The sequence below is a fragment of the Prunus mume genome, linkage group LG7, assembly GCF_029339155.1.
Source record: "Prunus mume cultivar Tortuosa linkage group LG7, ASM2933915v1, whole genome shotgun sequence".
In the NCBI taxonomy this organism is placed as follows: domain Eukaryota; kingdom Viridiplantae; phylum Streptophyta; class Magnoliopsida; order Rosales; family Rosaceae; genus Prunus; species Prunus mume.
In genome coordinates, this window is record NC_142704.1 from 12451915 (window position 1) to 12469773 (window position 17859).

Consider the following 17859-nt stretch of genomic DNA (forward strand, 5'->3'; position numbering starts at 1 on the left):
CTAGACCTCTTTTCTCCTCTCCGCTCTCTACTCCCATCTCTCTCTCTCTCTCTCTCTCTCTCTCTCTCTCTCTCTCTCTCTCTCTTGCCTATTATCAAATCTGATTCACAACCCGAAACCCATACACTTAAACACCTGTTTCTTGAATGGTCCCATCAAATTCCCACCCCACTTTCTATGAAACCAATAAACAAATCAGCCGATTTCCCAACCCATCATCAAAACGCCACCATTTTTTGCCGCACTTGGGTAGGATGCCCAGGAAACGATGTGCAAAGCTCGAGGGAAGAAGACGAAGACATAGACTGTTTATCCAAAACAGCAACAAACACCTTATAATATTATAGATAAACAGTTAGTACTTTCTAAAATAAATTAATACTATCCAACAAAAATAGTTAATATAGTCCGACGTAGGCTCGTTTGGTACGCTGGACTGGATGTCACTTATTCAATTAAAACAGCCGTTGGTCCTAGCCATTGTTTGGTGGGCTTAATATGCATCAGAGATTGGATGTGGTTATTGGACACCACTCCATAATAAGACATGCTCCAAAACCCATCAGTAGACATGGGTTTTGAAGCCAGCTGAGTTGTCTTGCAACAGAGAGCACGCCTCTAGTTTGGTTTGTAGCCTTCTCTCTTATTCTTTCTCGATCTCTTCCCCTCTACCATATCTTCATTTTGATGCAACGACGCCGTTTCATAAACACTCATATCTCATCCTCCTCCCTACTTCATCAACCAGCTCAACACCAAGGCCCTAAGGAACTGCAACAACATCGACGTCGCACAAATCGTTGCAACTTCCAGTCGATCTGGCCAAGCTTTCGGCTCATTTGAAGGAGGCCTTGTTCTTGAGATTTAATGGGAAAGAGGCTTGTTTTTTAGAACTGATTTGAAGGAGGCCTTGTTTTTTGAGATTTAATTTGAAGGAGGCTTTCGACTAATCGTGATTCTTACTGGTAGATTAGTCAAATTGTCTTCATTATTATAATTTTTTTATAAATTTTGCTATTTTTACTCCAGTCTTACAATCTCAACTTGGTGTTTGTATCAAATTCCAATCAGTCCAGTTTATTATATCCAATTCAATCCGATCTAGCTTACCAACCGAAGCCTTTATTACAAAACAAAAAGAATTTAAATAAAATAATAAATTAGGCCCACATAATTTCAGGAGTAGCCCACGCGGTAGCAGAAATGGATGACGATACGTCATCGCACTGAGGCCTTTTTGCGTATAAAGAAGCAACGAATCGGAATCCAATGTCGGTCGGAGAAAAAGCGAGTCAGTTGAATCCGAAACTTGCTCAATGTCAGTGTCAACAACGGTAAATTGAACCAAACCACAAGGGCAACAACGTAATATCAAACCAGTAGCCAACCGGAACGTTTAAATGCGAGAAGAGAAATCGGAGTGATAACGATGGAGAGATAATACTCGGAAGAAACCATAAATGCAAAGTATTCAGAGCCCCAAAAACACAGCACAGGTTCATGGGACCCACGTCAGAAATTATTTATTAAAACTTATGAAAATTCAATTTCTTTTTGAAATAAAAATTAGAAATTGGAACCTAAAATCCAGTTGTTATTTTAGGCCACCGCTAAATGCGTTAGCTTGCAGCACAGAGCAGAGCTCACTCGTCAAAATTTAGCGTAAAAACCACTTTTCTTGCTGTACGCGTTGTCAAATTGATTTATTTTATCTCGTTTGTGCCCTCCATTTCCTTCCAAAAAAGCCAATTCGGCGAATTGATAGTTTTTTTTTTAATTTAATTTAATTGGGCAGTTTATTTAATGATTTGCTAATTTTGTCAATTTATTTGCGTATTTTGGTTGATATTAGTGGTTGGCATCTAAATCTAAAATCATATCCAGTTGGGTTTATATTTAGTGGGAATTTTTTGTTGTCGGGGGCGCGTAAAGGTTTCTCCTTCTGAATCTCTCCGGCTAGGGAGGAGAGAGAGGACAAAAGCTTATCTGTTTGTAGATGAGAGTTGGGGTTTTTGGTTTTTAGTTTTTGTATGATTAGTTATATACATGGAAGCTTAAGGTATGAGTTGCTTTAGTTGCTTCAGTCCTCGCCGGAAAGATGTCAGCAAGGTCGAAATTGATAATGGCACTCGATCCTCAGGTCTGTCAATTACTCTTTTTAAGTTTTAGTTTTTGACCCAATTGGAACTTCTTTTTTTTTTTTTTGGGTTTGATTTGTTGAATGTAAGTGTATTTTGGCCGAAATTGCAGGTAGTGGGAAAGGGAGAGGGCACTCTGATGATACTGGTAAGTACCCATTTCATGAAATTTAGAATTTTTCTGAATTGGAATTCTTTGTTTGGTGCAATTGTGATCCTAGTTTTGTGTAATTTGAGATTCAGCTGTTTACTCCACTCAGTTCTGATTTTTATGGTTGGAAATTTAACACACATCATATGAAATTTTGAACTTCAGCATATGTTTTTTTTTCCTGTGCTTGTGGAATTGAGTTGTGTAGGAGTTGAGTTACGTTATGTATGTGCAGAGAGTGGGAGGGGAAAAGGAAAGGGTGGTAACAACACGCAGCAAAGTGCTCGTAGTTTCACATTTCGCGAACTTGCAGCAGCCACGAAAGGCTTTAGGGAAGTGAATTTGATTGGGGAAGGAGGTTTTGGAAGGGTTTACAAAGGCCGGCTTGATGCAGGCCAGGTAAGTTGCAGGGCTTTTTCCAACGTTCGTATTACTGTTACTCCATTAATAGTTGTATGAAATTTTATAAGGAAACTGTTATGCACTGTGATATGTATTGCTGGTTATCAATGAAAGAAAAATGAATTATTTTAGAGAATTAATATATTTCCTTATATCCTTCATTAGATGGATGAAAACTTGAGCCGCCAGATGTTGTCCACGTATCATTTGTTGGACTATGTTGAATTCAATGTTTATGTGGTGCAGCTTTTGATTTCTATGACCAGGTTGTCGCAATTAAACAACTTAATCATGATGGTCTTCAAGGGTTTCAAGAATTCATTGTGGAGGTTCTCATGTTAAGCCTACTACACCATACTAATCTTGTCACATTGATTGGCTACTGTACTGACGGAGATCAAAGACTCTTAGTCTATGAGTACATGCCAAGGGGTAGTTTGGAAGATCATCTCTTTGGTAAGTATCTTGATGGTTAAGGACAGTACATTCTTATCCATTTTATAGTTTCTAATTGATTTTATTTTCCTTTATACAGTCCCTTGTGTCTATGGATAGCCTGGTTCTTTTTAGGTGCCCATAAAATGGCTGTATATTTATCACATTGGGAAAGTATGGGTGTTTCACATCAAAAATGTCGGTTGACAGGAATAGTGTAGAAAATTGAATTTTGGATCATTGAATTGGATTTCTATTTAACTTTTTATTTTTTGGTATGTTGGCTTTCTATTAATTTACGGAAGCGATATCTTAACTCAACTTCAGTAATACCTTTCCTGCTATTGAGGATGGCTTAAGGAAACATTGGATAACCTCTAAATACATCATATAATCTTTCTTTATCAGCCCCTTTTCTTTATTATTATATTTCCATTGTATTTGACCTAACAGATTCGGTGCTTTATGTTTTCAGATCTGAGTCCTGATCGAGAGCCGCTGAGTTGGGATACTCGTATTAAGATAGCTGTTGGTGCGGCACAGGGCCTTGAATATCTCCACTGCAAAGCTAACCCACCAGTTATCTATCGTGACTTGAAATCAGCAAATATACTGCTGGACGATCAATTCAATCCAAAGCTTTCAGACTTTGGGCTTGCTAAACTTGCACCTGTGGGTGACAAAACTCATGTTTCAACGAGAGTGATGGGAACGTACGGGTACTGTGCACCAGAATATGCCATGAGTGGAAAATTGACACTTAAATCTGATATTTATAGCTTTGGCGTGGTTATGTTGGAGCTGATTACTGGGAAGAAGGCAATTGACTGCTCTAAGAGGCCAGGAGAACAGAACCTAGTATCTTGGGTGAGTATCTTTCTATTTCCCTTTCTATCTTGCTTTCTCGACAGTCAGATTTTGAATTTCATATACCTTTGTGGAATTTCTAAAATTTCATATTGGAAACAATTTTTTTATGATTATTTCTTGATATCCTTTTCAAACACCTTTGTTTTCATAAATGCAGTCTCGTCCATTTTTGAAGGACCGGAGGAAGTTTGTTCAATTAGTTGATCCTCTGTTGCAAGGACGCTTCCCTGTTCGTTGTTTGCATCATGCTGTTGCCATTACTGCCATGTGTCTTCAAGAGCAACCAACTTTCCGTCCTCTTATAGGCGATATTGTTGTAGCACTTGAGTATTTGGCCTCACAGAGCTACAAACCAGACCTTCGTAAGGCTGGGGTGCATAGTCCCTCTTCATCATCACCTTCACAGCAGAACAGGAATTTTTTCTCTCCGGAGTCAGATTGCAGAACGAGTAAAACTTTTGCTTAAAAGTTATTTGGGACAACCTGCTGCCTGTACTCTGATAGATGTAAGGCAAATCACATTTTGGAAAAAATTTGGCTTTATTTGCTTACACATGTTTTTCCATAATTAGAGAAACAGAATAGTCATTATTACTGTTTGGTAAAGCATATATGATGTTGCTTTGCATGCATAAATTTTTCTAAACCCGAAAAAACATTTAAAGAAGGAAAAAGGTTCTCATATCTTTGTTTTCCACATTGTGGTTGATGTTTTAATTGGTTCGTCAACTTCACCTGCGTAAACCATTAGCATAGGTTATTGAGTAGCATGAGAGGATCCTACTGTAATCTTTTTGTCCTCTATCTGGTGTTAGCAGCTACTCTATGATCCTCCATTGAAAGGAGATTTCAAGCCCTCTCAGATCATTTGAATTCTGTCACTGGGTTTTATTCCTTATTGCCAAAAGTAAAGAGCATGGAAGTATCGTATCAACTTCTTTTTCTTTAGATAAGAGCCGTATCGTTTTGATTTGTCCCAGAAGCAGCTCTGTTATTCATTTGTACATGTATATATTTTTGTCTGGGGTTCAATTCTGAAGGACCTTGCCCTTCTTATGTTATAGCTATCTGAAGGAACTTTGTCCCAAGCAATGGATATTGTTTCACTCGTTTAGTATTGAGTGCAAAAATACTGTACTGATCAGGCCTGTGGTTTGCTCCCACATTGTCTGGGGTTCAATTCTTCAATGTAACTAATTAGCTGTTTTCTAGAGTTTCCTTCATTGTAGGATTCCACACACACCCCACTCCCCACCCGCTGTGCCCAGTTTCAAGTCCGAGTTCAAAAAAAAAAAATGATATTTTTTGCTGCATGCATAATTTCTTTATTTACTTGGCTTGTATCGTGTTGTCCGAGCATTGTTTAAGATTTCTTGATTCCTGAGTGAAGGGGAAGCAGATTGTTTGATAGTCCCTGATCATAAATGCATCAACTTATGTTGTCTGGCGAACATGCTCTTTTGGATTTCCCAAATGCAAGTTTGATGTCTCATGTTGTGCTGTGATTCAATGCAACAGCAACATTTATAATGACAGTTCATCATCGCTTTCCTTTCCATTTGTTCGTTTTTTTTATTTGCAGCTATTGTAATTTGTGTTGTGTATTGTAAATGGCAATGTTTTAGACATTGGTCTGTGTGTAAATGACTGATTAGGAAAGTTATTGATAATTTTTCCATACTAGCTGTTGTAACGTGCTCCAAATGTGTGCTTTCAGGTGCCTGCCCTTGTCAAATTCAGAAGAAAAAGAAAAGCCCTGAAGACCAATGTAATATACACACGTGAAGAATTGGTATAGAAATGTGCACAAGTATGTATATATATTTGGGTTTGGACATGTAGCATTTTGGTAAATTAAAATTCAGGTTCTTTTAGTTGTGATTTAGAGGTCATAAACTGTCTTCTATTGGTGCCAAAGCTTGTCTCTGTTTCGTCAAAGGAGGAAGAGTTTTGTGTTAGATCAAAAAACAAATAACTGCATCCTTTACCCTACAAGTTAACTGAATGGAAAAACGAGACTTGGAGGTTTCGGTTCTTTTGAACCCAGAACCTCTTGCTTTCAGAGCTTTGTAACCATGTTAGACCACCATTGAATCTCGAAAGCTTAAGTTAGTAACCGTTGAGTTAACAATGTATATCAACCGTTTCCAAAGAGAAGGAAATGAAGTTAATTCCGGACTTTGATTCTTATTTTCTTGCTATCTCCGATCATCATGAAATTGATGTGCTTGTCAATATAGATTGTGAAAAAGGTAACCATTGCCGTTGGACTAACAGGACAAACATGGATTTTTCTTATAAAAATTAATATATGACATTCCCTATGCTATCCGTTAGAGGAATGTTACTGTGAGTCGCCTGTGAGAGTAGATGAAATCTGACTGACCGTTGTTGTTTATAAAGTTATTCATTCATGACAATAGTTTGCTGATACTAGTGATGTTTGGCTATTCTTCTTCTTCCAGAACATCTCTAATGATCTGGAGACTTTTAGGCATTACAGTGATTAACACCTGCCTGAAGGTTTTAAGCATAAAGCTAAAGCTTCACCTACAGAACCACATGGTTTTCTGGAAACATGTAGTAGTGTAAGTAAATAACGTGTATTGGTGTTGATAAACCGTACATAAGCAAAAATACTGATGTAAAACGAAAATATCACTGTTTTGCTACGTCCGACTAACCATCATTACGCAAGTTTTTCTGCTACATTGCAGGATATACCAATTTATGCACAAATTTTTCTGCCGGTAACAGGATGTACCAATTTATGTTTCCAAGAACAACAGAACCAAACAGAGAAAAGCACTTTTGTCTGCAATCACGAAATTCATGGGACAATACCAATGTTACTTTACAGGTGTTTTCCCCTAATTTATCGTTTTGTCTTTGTCTGTTGTTTTTCGTTTTGGCAGGGCCCACATTAGAAATATACGCAACAAGGTGTTGAAAGTGAAAATAGATAATTTGTCTCCAGCCGTGAATAAGGTTGTTGTTTCTCCACTAAGAAGTTGGTGAATGCGTTTTGTCTGGCCAAAATGTATGTAGACTAAGAAACATGTCTACTTTTCCAAATGGTATCAGAAACTTTATTGACATCCACTAAAAAAGTTTATCATTTACGTATTGTTTTTTATTAAAGATTAATGGCAATCTGCAGACCGGGTCAACGTTAGAAAAAGAAAACGTCATGCATGACTAATTCACTTCAAGACCCACACTAATATTTTTTTTTTCAAGAAGATTCTATGGAATTTCGTGCGTTGAGATCTTTTTCTGCTTCCGATCCCAAAAAAAAAAACAAAGAAGAAAGAATTTCTCTCTCTCTCTCTTGTACAGGTGGGCCGTCAATCCCAATCATCATTATTCACCAAGAAAACCCGAAAGAAATCCAGGTACAATTTGAATGACTACTGAGGCGCATGCTCTTCGGATCCAGCAAGATTGCAGGCCATCTTTCTTATATCATGTGTTTTGCGAGGTCAATCCAGTGACTGATAGATTACTTTATTTTTCTTTGTTGGTATTTCAGAGGTCTGCATGGTTCGGAGAATCACCCGATATTGTAACAGGTGTTGAAACATGGATCCAGATTTTTCCGCTGTCGAAAGATAATTGATTGCATTTTTTATAAATAATTTCTTCTAGAAGACAAAACGCTTTTTTGTTTTTACGTCGAGAAGACAAGAACCAGTTGGCTGCTACCTTTCTATTAGTTTATTAGTTTACTCCTATATGGTTCAGTCCAAAAGGCCCAACGCCATCAGGCTGCTACTTTTTATTACTTTTCCAGTGATACGTTCACACTATAATTTTTGGCCGGCAGAGAATGTTGTTCTTTTATAAGGTTTTTTTTTTTGGGTACAAAGAAGAGAAGAAGATTCAAACTATAAGTTATGAGTTAGTATGAAATTGTGTTGGCATGTCCTAGAACTTTGTATTAGTCTGGAAGTGTCAATTAGCTTTAAGGTTGAAACAAAATTAATGTCTCTGATTTCCAGAAACTGCAAGATTGAAACATTTCAGCAATCCCCGAATTCTATAATTGTGACTTAACACGTATGAGTTATTTGATCTAAAGAGTAAGACATGTCATTTTTCATGCATTCACATTGGAAACGTTTTTTTTTTTTTTATTTATAAAAGTCTGATATGATTTTATTTCATTGATTTGCTTTCCTTTTTCTTCACTTCCTATCAAGCCTCTTCTTTTGAGTCAAGTCTTGAGTGCTGCAAATCAAGTAACTATCAGATACTCTATTAAAAATTAATTGTGATATTCTTGAAACTTGCTTCAATAATATCAAGGGTCTTTAAAGAGTAATATTGTGACAAAAACCTTCTTGCTTTGGCTCATACCTTTTTCTCTTCTTCTTTTTTTAATGCGGAAAGAGGAAAACTACAAGCATAAAACCACGAGGGCACGCATGCCCCAATAGGTTGAAAAAGAAAGGGAATAAACAGTTCAGAGGCAGCCCCGACTCCCAAAGCTTGGAAGGATTTAGCCCATGGCCCATGCTAGCAACAGCATCAGCCGTGAATTTAGCCTCACGGAAGACATGACTGAAAGAGCAAGAATTACAAAAGGAGCTGATAAGCACTATATCTTTAATCAATATATTGATACTCCACGGGGCCAAGGCTTTCTGATTAACGCAATCAATAATAAGCTTAGAATCTCCTTCAACAAGAACTTTTATGCCACCCTCTATGAGTTGCATACGCAAGGCCATCCCGTAAAGTAGTACATTCTGCCACAGAAATGGTATTGTCACCAATGTTCTTAGCAATAGCCAATAAAACATGACCATCAGAATCTCGAATAACAAAACCAGTAGCCATTGAACCATTCCGGATAGAACCATCAAAGTTCAATTTGACCCATCCACTTTGGGGGTGGTTTCCATTTAATATGAATAGGTGTTTTAAGCCCCTCCACATCCTTGAAATTTTGGTGCCAATAGTCCAAACCAACCTGCCGAGCCACAATAAGCACACGAACATGATATGGGTTGATGTCTTTGAAAATCATATTATTCCTAGATTCCCAGATCTGCCAACATAACAGCAAAGCTTTGGATAGGATGTCAGGGCCTCTAGAGGTAGTAGTAGAAGTGAGTGTACCCAACCAGGTGAGAAAGTCAAAATTTGGAGAAGAAAGCGCAGGGACCAGGTTGGTACAACTCCAAACACTTTGAGCAAAGGGACATGTTGAGAAGAGGTGATTAATGGTTTCCCTGTGAGAATTACATAGGGGCACTCAGGGTTAATCTGGGGGAGAAAGCGATGTAAATGGTTTCGAACTTGAAGCCTTTTCCTGATAAGTAACCATGAAATTTTTTTGACTTTAGGGGGAATAGTGAGACCTCACATTTTCTTAAAAGAGCTGCTTGAGGGTGATAAGAAACATCCTGCACTTGCACATTATAAGCACTTTTAATAGAAAAAGTTTCATTAGGGTTAGGGCCCCAAATTAATTGATCTTCCAGAAGGGTTAAAGGAAGAAGGATAGAAATAATTTTGTCTATGATATCCTCATCAACAACTTCTTAGAGCTTGCTTGCATTCCAATGTTGAGCAATTAAAAAATTAGCAACAACCAAATTAAGATTAAGAGAGATTCGTTGGGTAATAGGAATTAGATCAATGAGGGGGAAAGGAAAAACCCAATGGGCAGTCCAAAAAGGAATGGACTTACCATTTCCCACAATCCACCTGATTCCCATGTTAAGAACAGTTCTTGCATCTAAAATTGCTTGCCACGCTGAGAACTGAGAGGACTTCTTTTATTGAGAGCTAAAAAAATTTCTTTTTGCAAATATTTGATTCTGACAACTTGCCAACTCAAGATCTAATCTCAGTAGCATTCTAAAATGGCTTTATGTTGAATTTGCAGAATGCTACTGAGATTAGATCTTGAGTTGGCTGCAACATTGTTAGAGAAATACGCAGTCGACTTATGTAAATTAACTTTCTAACCAGACACTTCAGAGAAAGAGAGTAGCAACTTATTAATGTTTCTAGCAGCCATGGTGGTGGCTTTGGCAAAAATTAAATAGTCATCCACAAAAACTAGATTAGAAATACAAAAATCTCTTGGCGAGGACAATAAGCCCATATTGGACTTGGACGAAGAGGCTAAAAAATTGCAGTACTTGATAAAAGGCTCCATGCATAAGATAAAAATATAAGGGGAGAGGGGGTCTCCTTGTCTAATACCCCTAGAAGGGGTGAAGTAGCCATGAGGGGAGCCATTAACAAGAATAGAAAACGAGGTGCTAGTGATAATGCATATGTCGTGGACGTGGCATCTTTTATGGGGATTTCTCGCACTTTCAATGTCGCTGACTTGTTTGAGTTTCATTTGGATGATGAGCTGCTGTATCCAGATGATAACTGGGGGATGAGTTCTTTCCAAGAAAGGAAGACTAGCATAGGGCTGGAAGAGGACGTTAGGAGGCTTCACAATAACATTTAGTTATTTTACTTATCTTAGTTATTTTAATTATTGTTCGCGCTAAATCTGAACAGATAAGAGTTTAGGCTAACTTACAAGTATGCTGATGGTTGAGGATTGTAGTGACCTTCTTCCGTGATGTCCGAAGGTTTGAGCAGGGGCATGATCCGAATTGAGGAGGGGATACCGGTGTGGTACCTACCGAAGGCACTCCGATACCAAAGTTAATAACTAAGAGCGATTCTATTGACAGTGGAAGCACTAGTCAAGTCAGAAAGTCTTACCACTTGGCTGGGCCAAGGGGCTCTATTTATAGAGAGCATATGTGATGCTCTTAGCACTTAGTTTCGATGTGGGATTCGTGGGAGTGTCTTCGGAGATCGACATGTGCTCGCGACTGGTTCCGGCAGGAGTTACGAGGTAATCTGACGAGAAATGGATTGACGTGATGGTTAGTTGCTCTCGCAGACCATGCGAAGGTTAGCGAATGGACTGATGGTGCGTAATCGACCCCCTGAATCGGTACAGCGTGCCGAACGCACATTCGGTATGGCCCGGTTGAGCTGGTCTCGGCTTTGAGGGTGTTCCAGGTGTCACGACGTGAGTGGGTGGTCAGATATGGTACAAACAATTATTTTAATAGTTCTTTCATTAAGCCACAAATCATTGATATATATCTTTTATTGCATACAAATTATGAGTATGCAAAGTACTTCTTCATGTTAAGAACTACATTGTTAAGAACGACATGAAAAAAAAAAAGTGACACGACAAAATAAAAGGAATGAAATTTTTTTAAATACCCTAATATGTTTCTCATTTTAACATTTCTTTTGTTTATCCAACTTTGTTGTTGTTCATTAACTAAGGATCATTCTTCTTTACATTAGTAAATTGTATGGTATTACATTTAATTACATGTTATCATAACATGGATGAGCTTCTGATTCGGCAGGGTTGAACTGAGCCTAATTTGACTTAAATGAGCTGAACAGTAGATCGGGCCAGAATTTCAAATCCTGAGCCTAGGCCTTATTCAACCCAAAAGCAAACCGAGCTGATAGAGCCTAAGCTATGAATCGAGCTAGGCTTTGGCCCATCGGGCATGAGCCAGCCCACTTCAACCCACAGGCCAATGGTGAAATGTGCCTAACCCCTAAGCCCTATCCTCATATCTCGCTAACAACCCTTATTTTGAAGTTGTCTCTTTTCAGTCTTAGAGCATCCACAATGAACTCCCTAAACCATCTCTTTAGACAAATTTTAGGGAGGAATTTGAAAAATACAACTTTAACAATGCTCCTTATCCATCTCCTAAAATAGGGAGACTTCTAGAAGCTCCTAAATTTGAGAAGAGAGAAAGAATTCCTAGTGGCTTCCGATAATTTAATGCTTCTTTATTTTATGAGTATTTTAAACCTTTAATTAATGCTAACTATTTTTTTTATAGAGATTGACTAATTAAAAAAAATAAATAAATAAAGTTATAGCATATATGACTCCCTAAACTAGGGAGTATCATTGGAGTTCAAATTGTATATAGAGCTCCTAAAATAATTTGTGTGTATTTTTAGCTAAATTTTAACGAAAAAATATAGGGAGGATGATTGGTAATTGTGGAAGAAAATATAATGGATAACACTTACCACATTTTTATCCTACATTTTTATACCATATGATGTAGTATGTCCATATCATATGCCACATCAATTAAATGAATGAAGTGTATTTTAATAAATAAAATTAGAAAAAAAGAAACTAGTATTTTACATGATATAATATGTACATATCAGTTGCCACATCATATGGTATGAAAATGTGATATAAAAAATATGGTAAAACTAGTATTATTCATAAGGAATTAAGTCGCTTGAATTGAATTGTTGAGCTTATCATGAAATTGGATTATCACATTCCCATTGTTGAATGAGCCCTACAATGGGCCCCACCGCCGAAGAAATTCACGCATGGTAGTGTTTCGTCTATGTGACGCTGCCATTGACCTGCCTTTGTATTCCACTACCTGTTTATTATATTTTTGTCTTAATTCGTTAACCTGCGCTTTCAGTCCACTTATTGTTTCTCCTTTCTATTAATTTAGCACAAATGTTGGGCAAGAAAAGAGTATATTGATTAAGATGTGGGAATAAGAGAGTAAGCGACACAAACACAAAAAATACTATAAGTGTCTGTGAGTACAAGTCCAAAGCAAAAAAAGTCTCATAGTCATATCCATACAAACTAGCTAGCAAGTTTTCTCTTCCTTGGCTATTTCTTTGTTGCTTCTCCCTCCCTTTCCAGGAACTTGACACACCCAGAAGACCACAGATATATCTGGATATCTAAATAGCAAGCTAACCAACTTCAAGTTATCAACCTCACATCAGACAGAGGGAGAGTGATCATCGATCGATCCGTCGATCGCCATGGGAAATTGTTATGCAGCTCCTGTGACTAACCATAGCCCGTCTACCTCAGGTATATATATTTACATAGCCCTCTTGATTGATGCCTTTAATTGATCAATTAATTAATTGTGTGTATACATATATATGCAGCAACATTTAGAAACAATAGCAAGCAAAATGGATTGGCAGGAATCAAAAAGGCTGCCGGGAATAGTAGTGGCAAAACAAGTAGTGGAATAACCCCAAAAAATGCTAGCAAGGCATTAGGCAAAGGCAACAGCAATAATAATATTGAAGAAAAAAGTGCAGCTCCTGATGCAGCAGCTCCAAGGGAAAGTGTGGAAACTGAGGTACCAAAGTTGAAAGAGTTTAGTTTAGCTGAGCTGAAGAAGTGCACTCGAGATTTCAGACCAGACACAATACTGGGTGAGGGAGGTTTCGGTAGGGTTTTCAAGGGATGGGTAAACGAGGACACCTATGCTCCGTCCCGGGTCGGCATCGGCATGGCCGTTGCCGTCAAGAAGTCCAACCCCGATAGCTATCAAGGCCTCCAAGAATGGCAGGCAAGTTTTTATTAATTAATTTATTTCATTAGGGATGATGATGATAATATGGATACATATTTTATATAAAGCTATATATATATATATATATTTGGCTACTAGCTAGGGTTAATTTGGCCGGCCAAGGAAAACTAAGCAGTACATGGGAGTTTATTTTCTTTTTCTCTTGACCATTATAAAATAACACAAGGCCATAATAATTGACTCAAGAAGTCAATGTTGTTGACTAGTATAAAACCCTAGCTAATATATATTAGTTCATCGAGCGCGTATTACTTCAATGATTGCATGCTTTAATTTTAAGGTAGCAAATGGGTCATGATTAACATTGTGCATTGGTGTGGTGTGGTGTGCAGGCGGAGGTGAATTTCTTGGGGAAGTATCGTCATCCAAACCTTGTTAGGCTGCTGGGATATTGCTGCGAAGAAAATCAATTCCTTCTTGTTTATGAATATATGCAAAAGGGAAGCTTGGAAAACCACCTTTTCAGAAGTAAGTAATGGCCTTAACTTGTATATCAAATGTCTCAGGCTCGAATCCCCACAACATCATAGTTGTGTTGTGTGTATGAGAAATCCATTTCTCCTTTTGTTTAAACTATCTGTTCTACTTTAAATGTAAAAAAAAAAAAAAAGAATAATAACATTAATTTAATTCAACACACGTTGCACATGGGCATGCAAGCTTTTCTTCTATTGCATTTTCATTTGGAAAGTAAAAAAAATTGCTAGTATTAATAATAACACAATTTTGCTTTTTTTGTTGATGCATGAATTCTGCAGAAGGTCAAGAACCACTCGGATGGGAATTAAGACTTAAGATAGCAATTGGAGCTGCACGAGGTCTTGCTTTTTTGCACACCTCAGAAAAAGTCATCTACCGTGACTTTAAGGCTTCCAATATTTTGCTGGATCCGGTACCCACTCTTTGTCATACTTCGTTTTTAATTTAATTTAATTTTTGTTACTTTTGTTTTGGTTGATTATTGATTTTTTTTTTTCTCTTTCTTGTTGGGAATTATTCAAAACTAGGCCTACAATGCAAAACTTTCAGATTTTGGACTGGCAAAGGTGGGCCCAATAAATGGCAACTCCCACGTAACCACACGCATTATAGGAACTTATGGATATGCAGCTCCGGAATATGTCGCAACTGGTAATATCATAACTTCTTCCGTAAACTTTCTTAACCATTTGAGTTATAAGTTTTTTTCGAAGGAAAAGCTAGTATAAGTTTTACTTCAAAATTTTCCTAACTAGCAATAAGGCAGTCACTTTTATTACCAGACCAAGATTTACTCAATCTATTGGAGAGAGGTGGAGAGAGGTCTCAATTGACTTTCATTTTGCAAACTTCACGTTTTTTTCCCTACTTCCTTGATTCAATGGGAAAAGGAAACTCTATGTCGGCTTTGTCTTGGTCAACAATAGACGCTTTCCACACGAATACATTCAGACTTTAGGGATCACCTGATCTTATGGGTTAAGCAAGTCTTCTATTCTATTGCTGCTGGCCAAGTAAAAGTATTCAATTTTGTGACTTGACTTTCAAATGATTTTTAGTTGTACGAAAATGTCATGAAACTGTCAACATTCACTCTCTTACTTTGACAATTTTCACACGAAAACCTTATCTATATGGGGCCGGTTTTGTGCACAAGGCAGCATGGTTGCCTGCCTATCCCAAATTTTTTTAAAAATAAAAATTACCTACATACGTCATAACTCGCTCTCTCTCTCTCTCTCTTCTTGGGTGAGCAACAACATCTTCTTATTCTCATCGTCAATAAAAGTATTATTCTCATTCTCTCTTCTTTTATATATAATTATAGTTTTAATTTAAAGTCGAGTATTCTCGGGATTAACATTAGGGATGAATTATAATTTGGGGATTTTGTTAAAATTAATTAAGGTTTTGATTTTAGTAATTTTGTTGAGATATTTAATTTGTTGGTTTTTTTTATTATTATTTAAATTCTTTCTATATAAAAAAATATTGGTATGTATAGAGATGCATTTTAAGGTAAGGTTTATTACTTCCCCTGTGTATCTTTTATGTTTATTAATGAAATTCACTCATTCTGTTGAGTTTAATATGTAAGTTTTCCCCATCTAACTTTCGAATCTTGAATCCGCCATATGATATGGTGTCTTGTCCACCATTACAAAATTCACCCAACTTCCTAATATGTTAATCCAAATTCATACCTATTTCTACTCTTAAACTTATTTATTTTCAACAATTTTTAGATTAAAATAATCCAAATTCAAACTTCTTGGTAATATGTGTGTATATATATATATATATATATATATATAAAGAGAGGAATGTGGGTGTAGTAGGGAGATATATATATATATATATATATGGGGTGGAGTTATTTTTGTAATTCAGTAAATTCGTTTATTTATTTATTATTATACCCTCATTATTTTAGATTGTATGGTATTCTAATTTTTTTTTTTTAAACATGGGCATTCTCGAAGTTTTTGAATGTTTTATTTTTATACAAAAGGCATGCTGCTTTTATATATGTAGATATAGATTAAAATCTCTCTCAAGTAGTTGGGCACGATATACTTCAACGTTAGGTATTGTACCTTAGTGGTTGATCGAAAACGAATAAATTGACTTTTGTTTCCTTCTTGCCCCATGTCAACCCGAAATTCTACGTACGTCAAGACTTTTTAAGTAACTATTTTTTACAGAACTTTTCTTGGTCCCGAAATATGCGACAAGGAATAATTTCATCCATATGCATAATTAAGATAGGAAATTAAGAAAAGAGATCATCTTCCTTAGTGTGCCTAACCAAATCTCATCACGCCCTCTTGCAAATAAAGGCTAATTATCAATTTTAATTTATCAGAGGCTGATTATAATTTAACAGCATGGAATGCCTATTGCCCTTATATTGCTTAATATTGTGTCTTTGGTGTAGTTATTTTCTCTAATATTTGTCCTAATTATTTTTCATCAAATCTTTCACGTGGTTTTTGGTTGTTGTCATTATCTCCGCTGTATACTCTTATAATGTTTGTTTAATAAAGCATTTTTCCCTAACAACAACAAAATTTTAATTATTTTAACTAACACTTGCATGAAAATTGTCAGGTCACTTGTACGTAAAAAGCGACGTGTACGGTTTTGGTGTGGTATTATTGGAGATGCTAACAGGCTTAAGAGCCCTTGACAACAATCGACCCTCTCGTGAGCACAGTTTGGTGGATTGGTTAAGGCCTTCTCTTCACAAGAAGAAGGAGCTAAAGAAAATAATGGATCCAGGGCTCGGAGATCAATACCCATTAAAAGCTGCCTGCCAAGCAGCCGAGCTCATTCTAAAATGCCTAGAATCTGATCCCAAAAACAGACCCTCCATGGAGGAAGTTCTCGTAACTCTAGAAAAGATAAATGCCATTAAGGAAAAGCCAAAAACTGCAAAACCCAATGGCAGAGGACGGCCAGATGTACGTTCATCACCATCACCCCATCATTATAACCATCATCTTCATAGGTCTCCAAACTTTGGTCCACGAGGAATGTAGTGCCAGTGCCAAGTCCAAATTTGTATCTTGTAATAAACTTGTATTTTTATTTTTTCTTTCTGGGGACTTTGTATATGGACCTGTGGACATTGAAATTTTGGCGAAAAAAAAATTCACTATTTTTTGTCAACGGTAGGAAATTCAAGATTTGACTAGTCAAAGTTAACCCATACAACTCTTGGATCTCACATAAAATACACGTGGCGCATGACTCCCAAAGACAAAGATGAGTGCTGGAGATGACAGATGTCAACATCTTAGAGCTCCATCAACAAATTAAATTATTTGCCAAAAATGTCATAACAATTGCCCCTTTGTTAGGCCATATAGGTCCGGCCTGGCCCAGTCCATTCAACTCAAGGCCCCGTTATTGGGTAGGATGTAGGCCGACCTCTCTTAGCTGGCCCAGTCCGGCCCATTTTACAGGCCTAGTTTCCCCGGGTGATTTTGTTTTTGGACAGTTCATTTGGACTCGAAGATGAGGATTAGGAGGGTTATCCAAATTTAATCACTCGCACCTTGCGCCACACGGATCACCGACCCTTTCCACTTCCCACTTCCCACAGGCGGATTATCTCTCAACTAAATCCAATCCAACCTCGCAGAGGCAGAGCAGCAATGGCGGCCATAAGCTCTGTTGTAGGAACTGGAAGCGTGCCCCAAATCCAAAATCGTAGTGGCCTTGCCCCTTTCACCCCTTTACATATTTCCTTATTTTCTCCAACCAGGTATTTTCTTCTTTCTAATTTCAACTTATTAATTCTGTCCTCCTTAGAACAAGTATGATGCTTTTAAGAAGTTTTCTTGTTTTTGATTTTGAATTTCATTTGGTTTGGGCTAGCAAGCCAAGCCAAGTTTGTTACGTTCAGCAAAACCAAATCCCTTGTACA

The 17859-nt window shown here is 37.2% G+C and overlaps 2 protein-coding genes across 2 annotated transcripts; both read left to right on the top strand.

Annotated features, from left to right (window-relative positions):
• Positions 1 to 1428: 1428 nt before the first annotated feature.
• LOC103336670 (putative serine/threonine-protein kinase PBL21) lies at positions 1429 to 6058 on the top strand. Its single transcript, XM_008239758.3, has 7 exons — positions 1429 to 2140; positions 2251 to 2286; positions 2525 to 2688; positions 2958 to 3147; positions 3602 to 3993; positions 4154 to 4502; positions 5714 to 6058. The coding sequence occupies exons 1-6, from the start codon at positions 2062 to 2064 to the stop codon at positions 4460 to 4462; spliced, it is 1170 nt and encodes a 389-aa protein (XP_008237980.1). The 5' UTR covers positions 1429 to 2061; the 3' UTR covers positions 4463 to 4502; positions 5714 to 6058.
• Positions 6059 to 12650: 6592 nt separating this feature from the next.
• Positions 12651 to 17099, top strand: LOC148915502 (putative serine/threonine-protein kinase PIX13). Its single transcript, XM_089041699.1, has 6 exons — positions 12651 to 12931; positions 13012 to 13424; positions 13781 to 13916; positions 14207 to 14340; positions 14456 to 14579; positions 16539 to 17099. Exons 1-6 carry the CDS (start codon positions 12880 to 12882, stop codon positions 16967 to 16969), a joined length of 1290 nt encoding a protein of 429 aa, XP_088897825.1. The 5' UTR covers positions 12651 to 12879; the 3' UTR covers positions 16970 to 17099.
• Positions 17100 to 17859: the final 760 nt, after the last annotated feature.